General features: G+C 35.4%; 1 protein-coding gene across 3 annotated transcripts in view; it reads left to right on the forward strand.

The window, feature by feature from the left end:
- LOC123670837 overlaps window positions 1-23,070 on the forward strand; it is a 42,759-nt gene that overhangs the window by 10,105 nt on the left and 9,584 nt on the right. For 2 of the 3 annotated variants that reach the window (XM_045604401.1, XM_045604403.1), the window contains exons 2-10: window positions 10,591-10,661; window positions 14,907-15,004; window positions 16,491-16,624; window positions 16,902-17,123; window positions 17,448-18,002; window positions 18,300-18,323; window positions 18,821-19,216; window positions 20,861-21,304; window positions 22,487-22,722. In XM_045604401.1, coding sequence (XP_045460357.1) covers window positions 10,591-10,661; window positions 14,907-15,004; window positions 16,491-16,624; window positions 16,902-17,123; window positions 17,448-18,002; window positions 18,300-18,323; window positions 18,821-19,216; window positions 20,861-21,304; window positions 22,487-22,722 — 2,180 coding nt within the window. The remainder of the gene's footprint in view (window positions 1-10,590; window positions 10,662-14,906; window positions 15,005-16,490; window positions 16,625-16,901; window positions 17,124-17,447; window positions 18,003-18,299; window positions 18,324-18,820; window positions 19,217-20,860; window positions 21,305-22,486; window positions 22,723-23,070) is intronic. The other variant, XM_045604402.1, reaches the window with a different exon arrangement.

The raw sequence follows: 23,070 nt of genomic DNA on the forward strand, positions 1-23,070 counted from the left end.
TCAAGAAATGAGTTAAATGTGAACCGCTAAACAACTCATGTAATTGTATATTTTTATCGTTTCTAGAAAAAAAATTAATAAATGATTTTTTCTCATTGCATATTATCAGTGTTTAATTATACATATTGTTAAAACTTTCACTCTTACAATCTTTCTAATACGGCAAGTGTTTTATGAATGAAAGTGAATTGGCTTCATAAAAATATTTGATACATTACCAGTGATGTTAATTAGGAGGTTCAAATAAAAAAAGGAAACTGTATCTAATTAATAAATTCCTTCACTTTCAATTGCAAACTGCTTGATGTCTCTCATATGGAAGTATAGACTATGTTCTGTTCAATTTTGCCATTTTTTATCCGAACAATAATGATGTTCAAAGGGAAAATTTCAGCCTTTTAACTGAGATGAATCTGAAAAACACTGCAAAGGTATTTTTGAACTATTGTTTATTATCTGATGTATCTTCTTGGCAATATCTACATGTTTTTAATTTTTGAATTTTTCAACTTCTAGTGTCCTAAAGTGATTTTTTTTCTCATTTTGAATCCCTAATTCATTACTTTTGGAATTCACTTATCGAACTAGGAAGATCAATTTCTTATAGCAATAGATTTTCTAAAAAATTTCAGTCGAAAAGTTCCTATAGTTTTTGAGCGAACTTCTGGATAAAGGACAGATGGATTATTTCTCATTCAATTTTTTAATTCTATATATTCCGAAATGTTATAAATTTAGGGGTAAGTTCTATTCGTATGATTTTTAAGGATTATTGGGGAAAAAATGAATGAAAAGTAAGTTGAAGTCATAAAAAGTGTTGCTCATAATGAGAGTTTTTTCTTTCGATTATTACGATGTCCTACATTCGAAATTCTTCTCAGAAAAAAAAACATCGAACAAAGAATACACTCTGAGAGTTATGAAGCATTTTAGCGACCAAATTCACGAAAAATAACACTTTTGTGGAGAGAAAACTCCTGAATTTAATACCAGGATAACAAGCCATATCACAATATCAATGAATTTCAATCTCTCAAATCATATTGAACCACCACCACATCTCAATATGTGGCTCCGATTGACTTTTTTCCCTTCTTAAACATCAAAGTACCATCTCAAGGCACCCACATCCTGTTCATAGAAGATAAAAGAACATTCACGGCGAGTTAAAGTCATTCTGAATGAGTAATGAATATTTTGATTTATATTGACAAATTCTAAGGACACATCTCATGAGGCAGGGTGAATGGAAAATAACAAGACATTAGTCTTGAAATGAGGGGGAAGAAGAAGAAATTTTTGGTCTCCGATTTCAAAATTTCCACACGCAAAACTGTATGTCGGTCCGCACATTATGTAACTAACAGCCTGATTTCTATAGTTCTTATCCGATTTTAATGAAATTTGGTATTCAGTTTTTGCCTCAGTGGTTTCATTTCAAAGAATTTCAGCTTTTTTGAAAATTGAAATTAAATTGAAAATTACCCGGTCTACCATAACACATTTTTTTTGGCAAAATTCGATTTTAATCAAGGGGGATACAGGGATTATGGCGATCTTCCAACTTTTTCGATACCATTTTTTAGTTACAATTTGTCTTTCGCTTCAAAATAGTCCTCAGTTTCGGCGATTACTTCTTCTTTGGTGCTCAATTTCTTCACAGCGGGCATTCTTTTGAGTTCTGAGAACAGGAAAAAGTCGCTGGGGGCCAGATCTGGCGAATACGGTGGAAGCAGAAGCAATTTGAAGCCCAATTCATGCCATTTTGCCATTGATTTCATTGATTTGTGACACGGCGCATTACCTTGATGAAACAGCAACATTTTTTCTTCAAATGAGGCCGTTTTTTAACGTTGTCATCCTTCAAACTATTCAATAACGCTATATAATACTAGCTGTTGATGGTCTGGCAATTTTGGAGGTAATAAATGAATATTATTCCTTGCGCATCCCAGAATACTGATGCCATAAACTTGCCAGCTGTCTGTTGTGTTTTTCCTCGCTTTGGATTCGGTTCATCGTGTGCAGTCCACTCAGCTGACTGTCGATTGGACTACGGAGTGAAATGATGGAGCCATGTTTCATCCATTGTCACATATTCAGGTTTATTTCACTTAAACACTTCAACACTGCTCAGAATCATCAACACGTTGTTCCTGTTGATCGACTGTGAGCTCGCACGGCACCCATTTTGCACACAGCTTTCTCATGTACAAATATTCGTGAATGATATGATGTACACGTTCAGATGATATCATGTCAATGTCAATCAATGATGGTTGATTTTTCTGGTGCAGACCCCCATCAAGCCAATATTTTGCTTCAACTGTATTGTTTCCCTTCAAAGAGTACATTTTATCAGTACACGAAATTCTTTTTTTTTTCATATAACTAAAGTAGCTATACTCACAACGCAATATCTCACAAACTAATGGTCGTACTGCTGTCAAATTTTGACACGTATCGTTTGAAGGTTGGTACTAACTAAAAATCATATTAGCACCACCATCTGTGCATCAGACCGGGGACTTTTCAATTGGCCTAATATTGGTTGCGTTTGGCGTTTTCAGCGAAGGAAGTGCAAACATTGTACCACATCTATGGCAGAGTTTTTCGACTTATTTCTTTCGGAAATAAGTTGTAATAATCGGTATTAGAGAAATGGAAATATGCCATTAAAGTAGCCGTCAAAGTGTCTCGTAAGTTATAGAACCCACCGATAAAAACTCTTAGTAAATGTTCCAGATTCCAAGCTGCACCGAATATGGTACTAAAATTATTTCTTGCTAATTTATCCTTAAGCGTTCAATATAAAAACTCCGTGAAATCGCGCTGAATACACGAAGAATTTCAGCAGCTATGTCGCGGTACACCTCTATCATAAGTAAATGCGTATCGTCAAGTTTTCTGAAGTAGTCATTTATTAATAGTGCCGCATGCCATTCGAGAACCACTTTCTTTTTCACCTCAAGGCAAACCGTTTCTGGTATTCCATACAACACACGAATGTTGCGTGACACAATAGAAGGAAGTGTCGATCCTATGGATATTAATCAAAGATTCCCGATAGGATGATAATCGTTCACGTATAGCGTTGGAAACAAACAATCGTAGATTTTTCTTGAAGTACAAGTGGAAATGATTGTTGAAAGAATTGTATTGTTTTCACCTTGAGTCTTTCTACTTGTTTTTACCGTAATCATTTTTAAGCGCTTGTTCCCTGAACAAATCACTCTATCAATTTACCACGACGTTTGCAATTTTAGAATTTTGGTTTCGGAAAACGATAAGATTCGGCTCACTGATGACTCTCGACCTAGAAATAGCTACAAAGTTGGAGTTTTTAGGGTTAGTTCGGATCTCGAATGAGCGGTTAGGTTTTTTAATGGGCATAACCCACAACCACAAATATAGCCGTTCGATATTTCGTTACAAACTAATATCAATACTACCTGTTCGATTGATGTGAAATCACTTAAGAATTATTCTTATGATTAAATGTCTCCAGGTTTTCCAGAAAAGTTTTACTTGGATTGCGATACAATTTTGAACGAATAATACTGTATTTCCGCAATCGAATATACACCACTATTCATTTTTTATTTAAATTATGAATTGAATAGGTAGACCAAGAAATTGTTGGTTTTAAGTTTTCACCTGAAACTTTCCAGTTGGGTTCTTCTGTGTTGAAGATGATGCTTCAGAAGTAATACAGGGATGAAGGGTTGAAAATATAATATATTACTTCCGATCCAATTCAGAACATAATGGAATCCTAAAAATTCACTCCTAATGTCCTTTATGTCTATTTGAACCAATGATTATAAACATAAGGGGGTTCCGTTGCACTGAGATCTAATGGCCTATTGTGTTAGAGCTATTCTGCTGGCATTACGTGATCTAAAGCTCACCTTCCGGTTCCAGAGTTCTAATAGCTTCAAGGAGGCTACTTCCTCACTTCTACAAGTTTCTTGTCCAAAGCAGATTTTGCGTTAGCTAGTGATGGTGCTATAGTCCATCTCATGAGGTGCTTCCAGAGATGACAATGCCCTGTGAATCTTTGGATCTCGCAGTGTCAAAGTTTCGAAGAAACTTTTTGGCTTGATCCAACCCAGGAAGATTTTGCCAGTGTTTCCCCTTTGGTTTTTTCTTCTCCTGAAACTCTTTCTTGTAGGTACCGTGTTTTTCACCATAATTTGACCCCCCCTTTAACTTTGTTACTAAAAGAGGTACAAAAAAATGTTTCCTACAAAAGTTTCACGAAATCGACTAGTGTTTTTTAAAATGATTTCACAAAATGAAATATATATAGAGTGGGCCACATATTGATTGCAACTTCTTTTTTTCAAATGGAACACCCTGTATATTTTTCTATATTTGACTAGCTCTTTTTCCCCTGATTTCGAATATATAACATATGTTTGGCCTATCTCTCTTATTCTGAGTACCACAGAATTTCAAATTTTAAGAACCACCTGGCATGCTCAGTAATCAGATTTCAACTGGTAGGCTGCGATAACTCAAAATGCCCTTTTTTGAGTTATCTTGTGGCCAAGATATGACATATAGTCAAATTGCCAACGAGATAACTCAAAAAAGGGCATTTCAAGAACCACTTGACATGCTCAGTAATCAGTTTTCAAGTGGTAGGCTGCGATAACTCAAAATGCCCTTTTCTGAGTTATCTTATTGGCAACGATATGACATATAGTCAAATTGCCAACGAGATAACTCAAAAAAGGGCATTTTGAGTTATCGCAGCCTACCACTTGAAAACTGATTACTGAGCATGCCAGGTGGTTCTTAAAATTTGAAACTCTATGGTACTCAGAATAAGGGAGATAGGCCAAACATATGTTATATATTCGAAATCAGGGGAAAAAGAGCTAGTCAAATATAGAAAAATATACAGGATGTTCCATTTGAAAAAATGAAGTTGCAATCAATATGTTGACCACTCTGTATATATTTCGTTTTGTGAAATCATTTTAAAAAACACTAGTCGATTTCGTGAAACTTTCGTAGAAAACATTTTTTTGTACCTCTTCTAGTAACAAAGTTAAAGGGGGGGTCAAATTATGGTGAAAAACCCGGTACATTTTCATCTGCCACAGACAGGTACAGGGCCAATGAAAGGAGTTTGTGCTGCTTTTCTGACAAGTATGTTGACCTCTTTATTCCCTTTAATTCCCGAGTGACTAGAAACCCAGACTAAAAATTATTATTATTATAAGGTATTCTTGCCTATTTCGTTGTAGACTGAAGGATTATTTTCTTAGATGAATCTGAATATGAAATATTTCAACTATTGTGATGAATAAGAATAACTTGAATTTTCTGCCAGGAATGAGTGTTCCTAAATTGGAGCTTTAAAAGGAAATGAGAGATTCCTTAGATAATTTTAAGAAAAAAAGTCCCAACAACAGGGCCCACAAACGCTTTGTTTTCGAGATATACTTGGTAGTCCTTCCATTTTGATTATTGAATCTTTATTAATCTTCACTACAGATTGGGTAAATAAGAACCAAAACTAATTGAGTTGTTAATCACAGCTTACTTACTGGATCTTTATAATAATTTGGATTTTCCTGAGTATTAGGTACTAATTCAAGAAGAAAATTGAAAATGGAATACTCAAATTTTCCGTGACAACAAATCTGATCGGGATAGTATTTTGCGTGTACCTACCTATATTAAAAATAATAGTTATTATTTTTAATACCTACCTATATTACCTACCTATCTTAAAAATAATAGTTATTATTTTTAATATAGGTAGGTACACGCAAAATACTATCCCGATCAGATTTGTTGTCACGGAAAATTTGAGTATTCCATTTTCAATTTTCTTCTTGAATTTTCTATGATTATATGGTCATATTGAAATTTTTCATGAAGCTTTAAATTTTCATTGCACACCCAAATGCGAATTTCTTTCGATCAAATCAGCAGTTTTGAAATTAAATAGAAAATAATATTTCAAACAGCCATATTATATTCACGGAAATCGTAGTAGGATTATACCCGTTAACAAACTCAACCACGGCATTCTAGATACTAACCTACTCTGAAAATTTCCAATTTTTTAGGTCTTTTCGTTCGGGACATATCGTGTTTACAGTCGTCCTTCCGGACGAACATATCTAGGTATTTGATTTGACCACAAATTCGTCATAAGTGGGTCGGACGTTTGAGGTCATTCAAGGCTCAAAATTCGAATATTAATAATATCATTACAAAATGATTGAGAGATTGTTCAAAGGACAAGCGCTCTAAAAGGGCAAGAACAATTAATATTGACGTGGGTTTCATTCTTAATCGTGCATTGAAATCACTGTTCAGTTGAAAAGCATACTACATTCCTTTAACAGCTAAAGTCTTTGATATTGCGAACGTAACATATCGTTGATGCCTAGAATATATGTTCCAAAAACATTCAAGTAGAGCAGAGCTTTCAACGCAGTCAAGTCAAATGTGATCAATCCAGGCGTGATTTCATTGTAAACGCAACATTGTTATCTCCATTGCTTTTAACAATTCATTCTACTGATAATAGGTGCAGTTTTTTGACATTTTAAAATATCCATTAACCTATTGTTTTCTCAAATATCTAGACACTGTATCTGCATGGTTTGCAAACTTTATCAACTTTTATTCAAAGGTTCCAAACTTTACTGACATGTTTCGTCATCAAACCTTTCACTGAAAAGTGAAAGACCAACAGTCTCTTTCCAGTAAATAATAAGAGAAAAGATCTCTTATTTTGGAACACAATGAGTAATAACGTCTTAAGTGCAAAAGCTAACATTTCATCGTTTCATTATTTCACAATTTGTTGTTAATCCGGATCTGGATTTTTCCTGCGATCAGACATTACAAGTACTCCATTCTGAACGCCAAATTTCCTTGCCAGTTTCATTAGGTTGAAGGAAGGTATTAATCCATCATTTCTTATTATCATCTTGTGGGAAAAGTTTTTTTTATATCTCCTCGGAATTTTTACAGTTCACCTTTTGTGAGGTGAAAAATTGAATGAATAAAACAATTCCAAGTTCAGTTGTTATACTGCATTAATCCTCGTTTTGATAAATGCATTTTAATGACTACTTATACATATATTATTTTGAGATAGACAAAAACAAAAAATCATCAACTTCAAACAATAAAGCATGTGTAGATAAAAATCGCAGTATGTCTTTCCATATAGGTGTAGTTATTAGCTTGTGTATATGTTTACAGAATAAGCTGACATATTTATATTGAAGGGCTTCTTCTCCATCCAAACAAAATATTTTTCATTCTTTCTCTTCACCTAAAGTTGATGACATATGTATTATAATCAAATCTGAAATTAAAAAGAAAAGAACCAGTAAATAGTGAAGTAATAAATATAATAGTTCCTATTATATTGTTATCACAGTAAGGGACCCATTCTAAAAAGAAACTGAATGGATGGCTTGGAAACCATCATTAAATTCATAAACTGGAGAAATATTCACCAAGTGGTCAATGGTTTCCTCTACACCACACTCACAAAGTGGACTTTCAATAAAATGCCAATTGAAAAGCATACTACTGCAACGACCAAGACCTATCTATCCTGAGTCGATTTAAAATACACTAAATTTTCCTAGAGATATCGAAACCTGGAACTTTCTCTGAAGGATCAACGATTAGACTTTTGTTGAAGACATTACAAAAACTCCATTTCGAACGCCAAAATCCTTGTCACTTTCATTAGATGAAGGAAAGTATTAACCTATAAAGGACTGCGTAACTTTAATCTGGTCGCTCTAGTATTTGGGAGGTAACATCCAATTGGAAATTAGTTCGGGTAGAAATAAAATTTTTCCCAAGATTTCTTGACTGAGACCAGTAGATCTAATAGTTCCATTGATAATTCTCAAAGAAACGTTAAGCTGTGCATCAATATTATGAACATGAGCACTATTGAAACATACAGAACAACAGTATTCAGCAGCAGAAAAAACCAAACAGCCATACGGAGAGTGCTGGCATCAGCACCCCATGAAGAATCAGCTAATTTTGGAAGGTTATTATTCCTCTCCTATCCTAGATGTTTTAGCGTTCTTGGTAGGGCTTAGGTCTACTTCTAGAAATGCTGGAATGATAATGATGACAAGTGTGCATTATTTGTTAAGGGGCGGCATTACTCAGATTTTCACCTGTCTCAAAAAGATTCAAGATTCGTTACTAGCATTCTTCTTCTTATTATTATTCTTCTTTAGCCTCAAGATATCCGCTCCTAGACAAATGCCTCTTCCAAAGACTTCCATGTTAACCATTACTGAGCGGTTTGAATCCAGTTTTTCCCGCATTTCGTTGGATGTCATCTCTCCATCTTGCCTGTGAACGTCCGACGTTATTTTTTGACATTCTTGGATGCCACTGTAACAGGACTTTGATCCATTTATCATTGTTTCTGGCAACGTGTCCTGCCGAAGCCACTTTGAACTAACTATACGCTCGATAACATCATAGACTTTTGTTCTTTTTCTTATCTCCTCATTTCTATTCCTGTCTCTTAGCATTAACAAGTAAAAATTCAGTCAATATCTGCGAAACTAATCCGTTGAATGATTTTCCCAACAAACTCCGTATACGACAAAATACGAGGGTCCTGCAGAAAGCTCGAATGGAATGCGACGTCGGCCTCCTATGACCAAGTTTCCATAACCGACGGAGGCTGTTGTGATTCACCAGACCCCCCAAGGTCGTTCACTCTGCAGAAGTCCGGATAGAGAAGAGAGTGGGCTGTGTTTTCCGAGTCGATTGTTGTGGAACGATTTGTTTGTAAATCCCATTCTATCTTCGGTACCAGTCATGCTGGCATGTGAAAGGACGGCAAAAATAGAAGTGACGCAATGGTCGAGGTGCATACATGTTTCTCTCATGAGAAAACGCGCTTCAACTGAAGGATCTAAACAAATAAACTTGAAATATGCAAATATTTGTTTATGACCTTCGAACACTCCCAAATACCGTGAGATATTGGTTATTGATATAGAGTCTTACCAAAATTTACTCCGACATTTCTGAGACTTTTCAATTTAATACCCTAGTAATGCTCAACGTCGTAAGATAATTATATTATTGGATTTCTCAGATCAAGTAACTATTAACCACTACTCTCTGTACTATACTGTATTCAACCAAATTATACTGAATGAACCAGAAATTGCTAAGGTGAATTCAAGGTAAAATGGAATTAAATTACTTATTGCTAATGAAGAAGTGTTAACTCGACTCTCTACCGTAGACCAACTGAGAACAAATTCATGATGTACTTGAAGAGGTACGGACCAATGATTCCCCCAGCCCATAAAGCGCACCAAACAGTCAGTTTTTCTGGATTTAACGGTGTTTCGACATACACTTGAGGATAAGCTTCACTCCAAATGCGGCAGTTTTGTTTGTTGACGTAGCCATCCAACCAGAAGTGCGCTTTATCGCTAAACAAAATAAAATGGACGTAGTGCGCGATACGTATTCCGCACAGAACCATTATTTTCGAAATAAAATTGCACTATTCGCAAGCGTTGTTCAGGCGTGAGTATATTCATGATGAATTGCCAAACCAAACTGAGAATAAATCACTTTACAGCTGTTGAATCGGTCGCCATCTTGAACAGTAATGCCAACTTAAAGTTATTTACCTAGAAAAAAAAACACCGGTTAGAAAAATGAGGAAAAATCTAAATTTATCGATTATTTATTTTTGATTAATTATAGTTATTCTACAACTGAATCCAAATTCAATAGTTCGTATTACCACCTCTTCTTTCAATCAAATGCCCAATGCGCCCAGGTATCGCATGGATCAAGTCATTAATGAAATTTTCAGGCATATCGTTCCATTCTTTCTGAAGGGCTAAACTCAACTCCTGAAAAGTTGAAAGTGAGTTTTGGCGATTGGATATTACTCTCCCTAAGTAATTCCCTCAGTAATCCCATAATTGTTCAATTGGAATAATGTCTGGTGAGTTTTCTGGCCAGTTCATTCTCTGGATATTGTTCCTTTTGAACCCTTCGTGTGCGGTATGATGGAGCGTTTTCATCCTGATGAATGAAATTACCCCAAATTCGTTGCGCAGAGGAGCAATGATTGGTTCGATGATGTTTTCTACGTAAATGGCAGCAGTCGTTCTTCGTTCAACGATAATCGACTATCACTTTGTAAATCGAATCGTGACTTGTCCGAAAAAAGTACGTTGCGCCATTGTGTAAAAGCCAGTCTTGGGGGTGGTCTGCCCATTGCCAACGGGTAGCTCTATGTCCAGGTGATAGCCGAGGTATTCTCTTAGTCTTCTAGCCCTTAAATTTGAGGAATGCAACCGTCTCTATAGGTCCTCAAAAAATTACTTCTAAGGGCTGTTACAGATACCGTTCGATTCCTTCGAGTAAAATTTGGGATATAATGGTCTTCCCTGGCAGATGTTACTCTAGATCGACCAGGCACCGGTCTCCGGGCAACGCTGCCTTGTTTCCAGGAAAAGGGCCACTATACGCCTATACTTTTCCCAAGCTGCTATACTACTATGCAAAACTTATTATATTTGTTTGTTACAGGAAACATAGCCACATCACTTCTAACTGGTAGCAAATTCAACGTGTCATGGCATTTGGGATATCCCCATAAGGTATGTTGAGGGTATTTAGATATTTTTCTCGATTCATTTCCATGTTTTTACATCAAAAAATTATTACTACTTATAGGTAGTAATGTATCATTTATTTTGTCTTTTTTTTAATCTATGAGACCCCTCAAAAGGTAGTTTGTGAGAGGAAAAGCAGTTGTGTGAATGCTTTGGTACTACAAGTAGTTAATTATAACTAGTAGGCCAGCAGACCTTCATTTGTTATAGGTCTTCCATGCCCACATGTCTATGGTACTCAAAGATCCTTAGATCCATGTAGCTCACAATGTCATACCTATAAGTTCCGCATCAAAATATTTTGTTCAATATTTAGTTCATTATAATTTCCAAATAAATACATATATTACCTCCAATATTCAACTCAATATTTCGACATAAAGTAATATACAAGGTGAGTCAATAGTACTCAATCGGTCGATAACTCTGAACAAACTGTTAATTTTGGACTGAGAGAATTATTCAAATTTTGACGGAATCGATAGCACTCATCGTATAAGCTTAAATTATTTTTGACTCTACAGGCTGGTCCGAAAGTTGTGAAACAGGATAATACCCTATTGTTTTTTTTTTAATGAGAATGACCAATTTTTCTATCATATTCTAATAGCCATGAAATTCTTTGTCATTATTTATCTGTAGTACTTTTTTACATAGGCCACTTTTCTCGAAAAAGTTCACGGTTATAACAGTTAAGACTAAAGATCATATCTTGAGAACCATTCAATGTGATTGTTCGATTTATTTTTAACGAATTCCCGAAAATTTAAAGGCATAACATTTGAAAAAATTGATTTATTGACATTTTTTGAAGGTCATTTTTAAAAAACTGCAGTGTCTATCGGATCACCTGTAGAGTGATACGTAATTTCGCGGAAGGCATAAAACTTTTCGGGAATTCAATAAAAAATAAATCTTACAATTATCTCGAACAGTTTCCAAGAAGAACTATCAAATTTTTCGAAAAAAGTTGTCTACGTCAAAAAGTACCATAGATAAATGATGGCAAGTAAGGTATTTCGAAATCATAAATTCATGAACATTAAATTTATGTGTATGATAGAAAAATTGAGAATTTTTGTTCGAAAAAAAAAGGTGATATCGAGTTTTGCCAATTTTGGACCAGCCTGTAGAGAAGACAAAAATAATTTTAGCTATCGAATACGTCAAAATTTGAATCATTCTACTAGCCCAAAATTCCCAAGAGTTATCCACCGATCGCGCCTATTGACTCACCCTGTATATAAATCAATGAATGCATATTTTCTGTAGGATTTTTTGCTGATGAGCTTAGGTGTGTGTGTGAAACGATATATCTATATGGCAAAGCACTTAAAATTTTTGAATTTAAAATAGTAGCATAAGTATCTATCAACAATACACAATGAATAATGCATTTTTTCGCATATCAAAGATCTAACGAAAATTATCTAATACGAAACTTCAACATTCGTTAACATAAAACGAGACGACAAATACAAAAATTGCGTATGACGATTGCGTATTTCTTAATGTTGTCATCTATTTTTCATAAATTTTATGGTAATTGTTGACATTGAATGGTAAAATTATGCGATCTGATACAATCGAGCTTTCTCTGTCACTTATTACATAATACCTACAATAACGAAAAATCAAATGACCGGATCAGACGTGCGGGTTATTAATCGTTAAATATGTAAATTCGATTACAAAACGGATCATTTGTCTAGAAACTTGAAGAATTCATTTCCATCGTATATGGTTGATTGAAAAAAAAAGCTTTGTTAACCATGATAATAAATGCACTACATTCAATAAGGACTATGGAAAAATTTTACTTTTAAACACGAGTCTTGTCCTTCAGAGTATCTTACTGTGAACCTTATAACGACGATCTTAGAGTTAGTGCCATTTACCAAGAGATAGAAATTATCTCTTGGACTAAGAATAAAGGGATCATCGTAACACCAACAAACCGCACTAAGTACTTTGGTGTAATGTTTGATTAAAAGCTCTGAAGAGCACAAACCTCGAGCCATTGGTCAGCAAGGACCAAAGAAAACTCAAAACACTTTTGATCTGGCTCATATGCCAAAAGATCAACTGATCAACTGCATCTACAAATTCATTGTGCAGCCAATCGATAGCTAAGCATCTTTCAACTGGTTGCGAGAGAATCCTTACTATTTTGACCTTCAAGGTAGTGAAGTCTAAAAATGGGATCTTATCTTCGATCTTATATATTTTTTTATTATACGTTTTTGGTTCTCAATGTGTAGTACGGCACGTCGTACAGAGATGCTGATCTGTAGCTGGGGAAGTGGATTAAGGTTGTTGTTATGGCACCAGTTACCGATTGGAGACCCAGACGTAAGCCTAGAGCTCTGATTAAATAATGATAGCAATATTTATTATGTTTTGGTTTTGAAACTTAAAAATGCACTATCGTATCAAGTAGCATTTTTGTGAGGAATATTAAAACATTACTATGTACTGGTGAAGAATCACTCCTCTGTATAATTTCAGACACGAAACCGAACCATGAAAAATCATTAATTTAATTGAAATCTGAAATATCACTTGAAGCTCTTTCCAACCACTGTTAGGAAATTCATTTTGGACCTGCCTCCTCTAGGTCCTCTCCTAGAAGGTGACTATATGAGACAACCAAGTGAAATCTCAGAATTGTGATAGAACAAAAGCTGAAAACCAATGGCTACCCAGAGCATCTTTGCATTCTAAGTGAATATAAAAGCTCTAAGATGTGATCACAGACAACCTACCCCTGATTTTCAGAAAAATAACAACGTGACATTTCGAAGTTGCGATGAATGATTTGATGCTAAGGTTGTTTTTCTTGTATTGTAGGCTGAAGGCTTGATCTAATTAGTAATTACAGTTTTTTATTGTCTCGGAATAGTCCAAGCACAACTCGCAAAAAAGAATTGTACTTCGTATTCCACAAAATGAAAATTCAAGAAAAAGAGAATATGCATAGTATCTTACTGTAAGTAGCTCTTCAAGCGCTTACTTTCAAGCCTACAGTTCGTTCAAAACTAGTCTAGGAGTGCAAAATCACATTAAACGCACACGGAAAATATAACCTGATCAACCGTTTTTGATTGCCTGATCACGTTTTGGGCATACGATAACAAAATGGCAGATCAGTTTGCAATAGTAGGCCTTCCTTGGACCAGAGACTTCCTACGGTTTCTCAGCCATCATTGATTGCAATTAGAGAATGGGATAAAAGAGGAAGCTTCTTTCTGGCTACTGAATCGTTGGAGATACCTTCAATCTCTCGATAGAAGATCCCGAACCAAATATTTATTTTTTGCATTTCGCAGAGTTGACTTCTGTTAGGGTGGTAAATGTGGCCTCTGCCTAGAGTGCCAGTTTTATCAGCAACGGTTCTGGCAGTCAGCTGGAGAATGGCATCTTTCCTGAAGAATCACGGTTCTCCTTGGGTGCACGTGGTGGCCGAAGAAAGGTTAGACGACGTCGGGGAGAAAGACATGAACCTTAGTTTAATGTTGAGCGTCATGTAAACCGGACAGTAGGCGTTATGGTATGAGGTGCTATGGCACCTTTAGTCTTTATTCGAGGTAACATGACAGCGCTGGGTTACCTTCAAGAAATATTTGAGCCATATATTCTCCCTTACCTTAACCGGCTCGAGAATCCAATTTTTCATTAAGAAAATGCCCGACCTCATGTTGCCAGAATTGATTTAAACTTTTTCGAAGCGACCCATGTGAATATTTTGCCATGGCCGCCCTGATCCCCTGATCTTTAGCCCATAGAGCATATTTGGGACATCATGGGTAGAAAGCTTGGAAATTTACCCCAGCCCCCATGGACTTTGACGGCTCTGAGACATGAAGTACAGGTACATAGTATCCCTCAATAAAAAATAGGCCCTCTTATTGCATCAATGCCGAGACGTATTGGGGAGTGTATAGATAATCGCGGTGGGCAAACACATCATTAAAAAATGTATTAAAAAAAATTGTATCCCTTCGTTTTTTTCTCCAAATTCCAATCATTTACTCCTTGCTATACTATCTATGTTTTGCCAAAAAAAAATAAAAATTTGAACAGCTCCATCTGGGTGTCAGTTAATATACTAAACAAATAACATTCGATTCTATTAAGATCATCAAAACGGCAGAGTATCTACCTATTGAAATTTCGTGTCCAAATATCCGATTATCTTATTAGTATTTCAAAGTGTGTTTTTCTTTTCAGGGAGGATTCAAATTGCAATTGTTAGACCAACTTGAAAGGCCTGTCCTGGATTTGACGCCATCAACTCAAGGTTCCGAATTTCTCTCTAACGATGCAACGTGAGTAGTAAATCTACAAAATATTTATTATCCCAGTATTATGTTTCTCATAACGTAATAATCTTTATAATGAGCTCCGAAATATTTGCGGGCGTTTTAGTAATTGTTTCTGTCAGATCTTTTCGAATTGAGAAATTATAGTCGGCATCATTCAGCAGAATTTAATAACAGATAATATGAATATTTGAGTTTGCAACACAAAGTATGTTTATAAAAATATTGAGAAAGAAAAGCACATCTCAAATATTTAAACTCAAATCTTCATATTTTTCCAAATATAGAGCTGGAAAAATTGTATTTCTCGGATCTTCTAAATTTTCAAGCCAATAATTTAATATTTTTTACCAAGTAATCCCACCAAAAACAGGCGAGTGGAGTTAAATCCGGTTACTTAACCGGCCAAACTGTTTGTAGAAAGGAAGAGGAAAAAATGTTTTTACTCTCCGTTTTATTTTCTGAATTCTTTATGTATTCATTTCAGATTAATATTACATCTTAGGGTTCCAACATATATAGGGTGTTCTAAATTGAAATTCAGGAGGTGAATGCTCGTATGAAATTAAAATAGGAATTTCCTATAACAAAATTTCCTCAGTCCACCCCTTTCCGAGATAAAAGAGGCTAAAATTCAGTTTTTATTTTTTTCTAAAAGTGAAGCTAGAAACTTGAAATTCTGCACTTTTTGTGTACTCGCAAAGGTCTAATCAATGGTATTTTTTCAATATTCGTGTATTTTTTATTCTTGAATTTTTTTCCCAAAACCAATAGCTGAAGAGAAAAACCATATTATATAATTTTTTTAATAAATTGAGTGGAAACCAGTAAATACGTAAAATGGGAAAGGATTCATAAAAAAATGCTGGAAATGACTACCTTCAGCCAAAATACACGAACGTAGTCTACCTGTCATGGTTTGCCTTGCACGTTCAAACATTTGAGGTGTATTTCTTATGGTGTCACAAGCTATTTGAATACGATTCTTCTTTTAAGGGTGATATCTCGGAAAGGGGTGGACTCAGAAAAATTTTTAAAGAAAAGACCCATCTTAATTTCATACGAGTATTCATCTCCTGAATTTTGACCAATGAGTTTAGGAACAGCCTATATATAACTTCTCGGAGTAGAAATCTTTCTACTCGCAAAATATAATGTATACTGTAATTCAATCTGACAGAAGGCAAAAGTAATCGTTTTTAGAGTCCATAGAAACAGGTGTAATTTGACATTTTTTTCTAAAATGTCAATATTCGCGGACTTTTATCAGGAAAAGAAATGATAAAAGCAAGAATTAAACCTACCTTATGGACTATAATTTCAATATATACTTTACGATGATTGAATTTCTGAATAGTTCAACCTCCTTCTTATTTGACGAAGGTAGGGCATCTTCAATAAAATACCCTTGAAGTTGTATATCAACACCTGCGAAAAATATTTTCAAGTTAGGTATTAGATCGATTATTTTAATAAGAAATTATTTTTTCAGAGCGCAAGCATTTCAAGTACAGTTACCAAACGATTTTGAATGCAAAGGATGCACGATTAGACTCATTAGGCAAGCACTGGAATGGGGACCAAATTACAGATTCTGGTCTTGTGCCGATGTGGACATCAAGCAACGTGAGTATCTTCATGAACACCACACGGAATTTCGAATTGTTATTTCAATCATTACAATTGTTACCAACTTACTACTGGTTGAATATAAACTGGAGAATTAAAATAAATGGCATAATCTCAAAGTACCTAATAGCTTTGTTATTTCTTGGAACTCTTCACAAGGTTGAATTTTTGCAAGGGCGACTGTCGTTGACCCAAAAATGAACATATGAGGTCGATCCATAATTTGATACGTGATAAGAAAGGTTAATATACCTCAAATATATGAATTTTTCAGGCAGAGAATATAGGGAAACCTGCAGTGGCCATGGAAGGAACATCTTGGGACGCTGCAAATGTGACAGGCTTTACTATGGGCCCCGTTGTCAATATAAGGATGAATGTCTGGAGGACATAGATTGCGGAGGGCATGGGAAATGCGTGGATGTTAAAGCAACTACTGCCCCAAGACAACAATGTTTCTGTCAACTCGGTTGGTACGGACCTGGATGTAATAAAAGTAAGGAACTACTTATTCATTTCGAGCTTATTATAGAACCATAAATGGAACAGAAGTTCTCCTAAGAAATTATTAACATATTCACCAAAGTTCATATAATCAAATCTCGGTATTCCATAACATGCGAAGAAATATTGTTCGATGGGAATAACTTTATGATGCAGACACGAATGTTTATGTTTAAAAATACCTAAGCTTATTGTATGGCATCTAAGATCTATTTATTTCGACTACCACTTACTACTACAGCAAAACATCTACATCTATTGCAAAACGGCGGAAGCAAAGTGGTTCACCTACTAATTCCAAACATTCTTCCTTTAGAATCACCAATCCGAAATACTGAAATTGACTTCGAGCTGTATACAATGAAGGAATTCAGTAAAAACTTCAAATTCTACTGGAGAATCCTCAAAGAGCAGAAGGAAATCGAAGCTGTTATGGTGGTGAATGGAACCGGGTACGCAGGTGTAGGGTGGAGACCTACTTCCCTGACCAAGAGCTGTAAAAACTTCCCTCTCATAGAAGGACCACCAACTTCTTCCATAGAAGAAGGTAAGGCAGAACCCGAACCGACAAGCGAGCCTAATTCCGAACCCGAACCAAACGCGGAACCTAAAAGTGAGCCAGAACCCAAAAGTGAACCAGAACCCAACAGCGAACCTGAGCCCACTTCGGAACCAACTGCGGAACCCAAAAGTGAGCCGGAACCAAACAGTGAACCAGAACCCACATCGGAACCAACGACAACTAGCACAGAAAAGTCGAAGTATAGAAAAAGTTTGTACTCTAGAAGATCAGCATCCCCAACGCCTTCAATTGAAACTGGACCAGATGTTGTTAAAACTAGCGTATCCTTCAAGGTTAGCAGGAAAACAGGTGGGTTGAAACTAGTCATTTTGAAGATATCGGAGAAACTGAAGAACTAATTTGGCACATGACCTGAACTTGAACCAGGAGAAAGTAAATTAGCGAAATTTATCTAATTTGAATTTCAAATTTATGTTTACTTTTTCGCATAAGTAGTTTAGATAATTTATTCGCAATCCATCTTGATCCATAAACTGACTTTTAAAAAACCATTTATGAAGTCATTCCACAATTCTTGTAGTTAAAATAAAACAATTTTTTCATATAAATTCACCGAAAAATTAATTAATACCTTACCTCTTTCAGGACGCTCTAGGAGATCTCCAGAAGGTGAGTGACTTAAAAGTTCAGTTTTGGTACCCTAATAATACCTACTAAAATAGATTCACAGTTGGCACATAATAATTCATCGAAAAATTTAGTAATTTTATCTTAGCTAATGAAAAATTCATTTTGAATTCTGTACAAGCAACCGATATTTCTGTCACTACAACAATTTCTTTATGAATATTGGAATATGTTTATTTCATAAAATAAGACCAATTCTTTCTTAACCCAATTATATCGCAACGTTTAAATATTTACGACAGAGAAAATATATCAAGTCATTGGTTAATATTCAAACGGTGAAATGAATCATAATAAAAAGTAAATTTCGAGAATATTCCAGAAATTTCAAGAATAGGACTTAAGTCCTATTCCCGAAATTTGCTTTTTATTATGATTAATATAATGTACGAAGAAAAACATAAATGAATGTTTGTACAGTACTCAAATGAAACACAAATCTGCAAAATACTAATGGTGGTTGGATCCCTATCTTGTAGAACCTACCGCCGAACCAGAACCCAAACAAGAAGGTGAAGCTGCACCTGAGCCCACATCAGAACCAAACTCGGTGCCAGAGCCGAACACAGAGCCTGAACCCAAATCAGAACCCACCTCAGAACCCAAATCCGAACCTGAACCCACAGCTGAACCTCAGTCAGAACCCGAACCTACTGCTGAACCAAAATCCGAACCTGAACCCACCGCAGAACCCAAAACAGAACCCGAACCCACTTCCGAACCAGAACCTAAATCAGAACCTGAACCTACATCCGAACCAGAACCTAAATCAGAACCTGAACCTAAATCAGAACCAGAACCATCCGCAGAACCTAAATCTAATGCCGAACCTAGATCACATGCAAATTTAGAAGTAGCACCAAAAGTAGAAAAAGGTAGGTGAAGTGTTGGATTTTGTCTTTTCTTTATTAGCAATAACTCTATGTTGAACAACTTGAATTTTTTCAACGAGTATCTTTCCGATAAAAAAGGACGCAACAAAATAGCTATGAAAGTACAAACTTATCAAAATTCTTGTATGTGGGTCTTGAATACTTGTTTAGTATGTCTTCTCGAGATATTAGCGTGTGTTGATTCTTCTACAACAACAACAATATATGTATGTTGGATGAAGATACAAAGAACATGAAGAAGACTCAATAGAGGCGTACCACAGATCGTCAAAATGGGTGCCTTCAGACAGCTATCTCTAAGATACTTCCTTCAAATTGCTAAGCAATTACATACCTATTTGAATATATTGGTTATTATGCATAGGTATATTACAGGTACTACTTAATATAGAAGAAAAGAACACCCAGTAATTATAAATTCATTCAAATAATTTCTGGTTTACATTTCCTACACTAATGAGATGATCCATTGCCTCTGGAGGTATCTCATCCCAGGCTACTTGTATGTATCTAGTAATGCTAAAAACTATAGGGAATGAGTTCAACGGAGTAACACGTCACTCAATAAATTCCAAATCATAGATGGCACTACCAATGCCATACCACATGTTTTCTCGTTAGTAGCAAGCTTCAAAAGATGCGTATCAAAAAAACATATAGTCTGTCTGAATCGAGATAGTGAAAATTGTTGTTCGAAAACTGGATAAAAACGTGTTTCGTATATTGACAATGCGCCTTGTCACAAAATAATAAAAACCATGGTCAAATTAAACGAATGGCGATTCTAACTGCTTATTCTTCAGATCTGGCCCCAAGTGGTTACTAGCTTTTTGCAGGCCTCAAAAAAAACTTGTGTCCAAAAAAAATGGCTCTTATGAATACAGAGACGAATCTTTCTACAGAAAAGATATTGAGAGGTTAGAGGAACTTTGGAGTACACGTATCACTATTGATGCTGACTATGTTGACGAATCAAGTCGAATTTTTAAGAAAAACTGAGTTTTTACTGGTAAGGCCCGGGTTTTTTTAAGTGTTAATCCCAACATATTTCCATACCAGACAACAACAACCACTTCTATGGCTATTTCTGTAATAAAAAATTAGCCTTGCGCAAGCTATCTATTAATTCCCTATCAAACTCATCTTACTCTAGCCACGATAAACAGAAAAGCAACTCTTCACAATGTACTATACAGAGATCAAATGTTAACTGCAGTAGCGTCGCTAGGGGGGGGGGGCGAGGGGCTCTCCTCAATTTTTGCAATCCCCCGCATCAGTAAAAAAATACAACATGAATTTAAAGTAAACTAGATGGACCTGTAAATCTTGACCCACCTTAAAAATTCTTGGCTCCTCCTTGGCCTTCCATATTCTTGGAAGCTAGCATCGCCACTGGCTAAATGTAAATATAAAACAGAATAAATCCTTGCTTACTTACAACAGACGACAAAATAATAATCAGATATGGTTTAATTTATTTGCAATAAATTCATTAGTACTGAGTGTTTTTTTTATATGTCACAGCGATAGGGAACATTTTAAAGGCCAATATAATGTTACAATAATTCATAAAGACCCCGTCCAAAAAATTCAACGATAATAACTAAATAATACATATTTTCGCAGAAAAGATGCGAGAACCACTCAACCCATACACTCCAAGACATGATTTCAATCCCATGGATTGCACAGACATGGTCATTGGTATGGCAAGAGGTACTGCTAGCCGAATTTTCGACTACTACACTCGCGATAGATCAACACCAAGAACTGATACCTTCTGGGGAGGACAGAATGATCTTACAGGAGCTCTCGGATTCGAGAAGGATGGGGTAACCACAATACTCTTCAGAAAGAAGCTGGAAGCCAAAGAACCCACAGATCATTCAATAGAAAACGAATTGATGCATGTCATTTGGGCGCAGGGTCAAGAGAAAGGTAAATACGTACATGTTCCAAAGTCAGGGGTGGAGACAGCTGAAGCGTCTGTCAAAGATTTCTACAGGCCTGATGAGCTGAAATATCATGGACACGGTGGACAGAGAGGTGTCACCACTATCAACTTTCTAGGTAAGTGAGCTTTGAATAGTATTTGTTACACTGCACTCGATTTATTTCGTCATGGGATTCCTATTTTTTTGAGCCAGGAAATGATAAGGTTTGTCTCACTAATAACTAGAGATTAACGGCTTGACTTGATATTCAAGCTACTTGATTTGGATTAACTTGAAATCAACTCAAGTTCAAATCAAGTATTAGTTTTTGATGTGAAGTCAAGTCAAGTACTTGAAAAACCAAATAGATTCTTTGAAGCTACTTGATTTTTAGCAGTGTTATTCTGTAGTGCACATCAACTATTTGGAAATGGAAACACAAATTAAATCACTTCAAAACATAAAAAAAATAAAGAATACAAAAAAATATAGTATCTTGATATTGAGAAGCCTCCAAGCACTGTTTGATCACATCATTTTCCATCCAGGATCTGCAAGACATATGAAGCATCTTATAGATGTGTCGCCTAATCTAAAGCGGGTTTCTGTAACAGTCAGAGCAGCTCTAGAAATTTGTCTTTCAACAGGAGCTGAAGATGCTGGCTTTGATTAAAATCTTTGGCACTTTTGGCCATGTTTGAAAAAACATTTTCTAAATTAATCTTCTTCTTCTAAAACATCTTCAGAACTGTCAGCACGTGGTTAAGACAGGAATTCGCTCAATTCATAACGTCAAGCCATTTCATTTGTCCGATTTACATCAAATTTCTTGAATAAACTATCAATACAAAATCACTGCGTTTATCCTTTGCATATGGCTATTTTGTCTGAGTTGTCAAGAGCTTTCAGAAATATATGTATTAAGCTCAAGTAAAATCAAGTAGTTTGATATCAAGTCAAGCAATAAATATCTCAAATTAAGTCAAATCAAGTAAATTGTCACGAGCTTGATTTTCAAGTCAATTTGTTGGTTGAAATATCAAGCTACTTGACTTGAAGAATTCGACCTCAAATTCGATTGTCTTTTTGTCCATTCTGCCGTAAACATGACAACTCTCGAAGGAAAAACCTTTAATATCGCGGTTAGGTTAGTTATTAATTGGACAAGGAGTTCCTTGAATATGGCCGTTCGAAATTTTTTTCCAGATAATTTGAAAGCTACAAATTGGATTCAGATGAACATTTTCACCTACTCAGATGTAAAATATCAATGTTGAGCTGCGTACAAAATTTCATGTTGAATAATTTTTTTTTTCAGAAGAAGAAAATAAGGAGATTGTTCCTGCTGGTGAAGGAGCGACCAGTGATACAGCAGAAAATAGTAACTGTGGAGGTGAATGGAAAACTCCCCGTAATTGTGATCCAGCCAATTTCACATGCGAATACTCAGCAAAGTGGGAGTACCTACCAAGAAGCGACGAAATTAAATTCACCATTACAACGTCACACACAGATAAATGGACTGGAATTGGATTTTCTGACAATGAAAGAATGGTAAAAAATTATTCGTTATAATATTTAATAAATGCAAATATAAGCATCTGAAATGCATCGAAATCATTTGAACTTTCAACAAAAGAAAACATTGAAAATATTAATTCCTGATTAGAGTAAAATGCTTAACAACAAGGGTTACAAGGATAACAAAGGTTGATTCCATTTATGCTGATACTATGTTCCACAATACAATAATATAATTATGAAATTTTAGGTTTACTTCGCTTCATTCCACATCAAAATTAAAACGAAATATCTAAAACTGGATTATAATACACACATCGCCAAAACAATTGGACCTCTTTATGCTTGTCGAAATGAGACACTATTAGTATAAGTCAAGAA

Source organism: Harmonia axyridis, chromosome 1 (genome assembly GCF_914767665.1).
Source record: "Harmonia axyridis chromosome 1, icHarAxyr1.1, whole genome shotgun sequence".
NCBI lineage: Eukaryota > Metazoa > Arthropoda > Insecta > Coleoptera > Coccinellidae > Harmonia > Harmonia axyridis.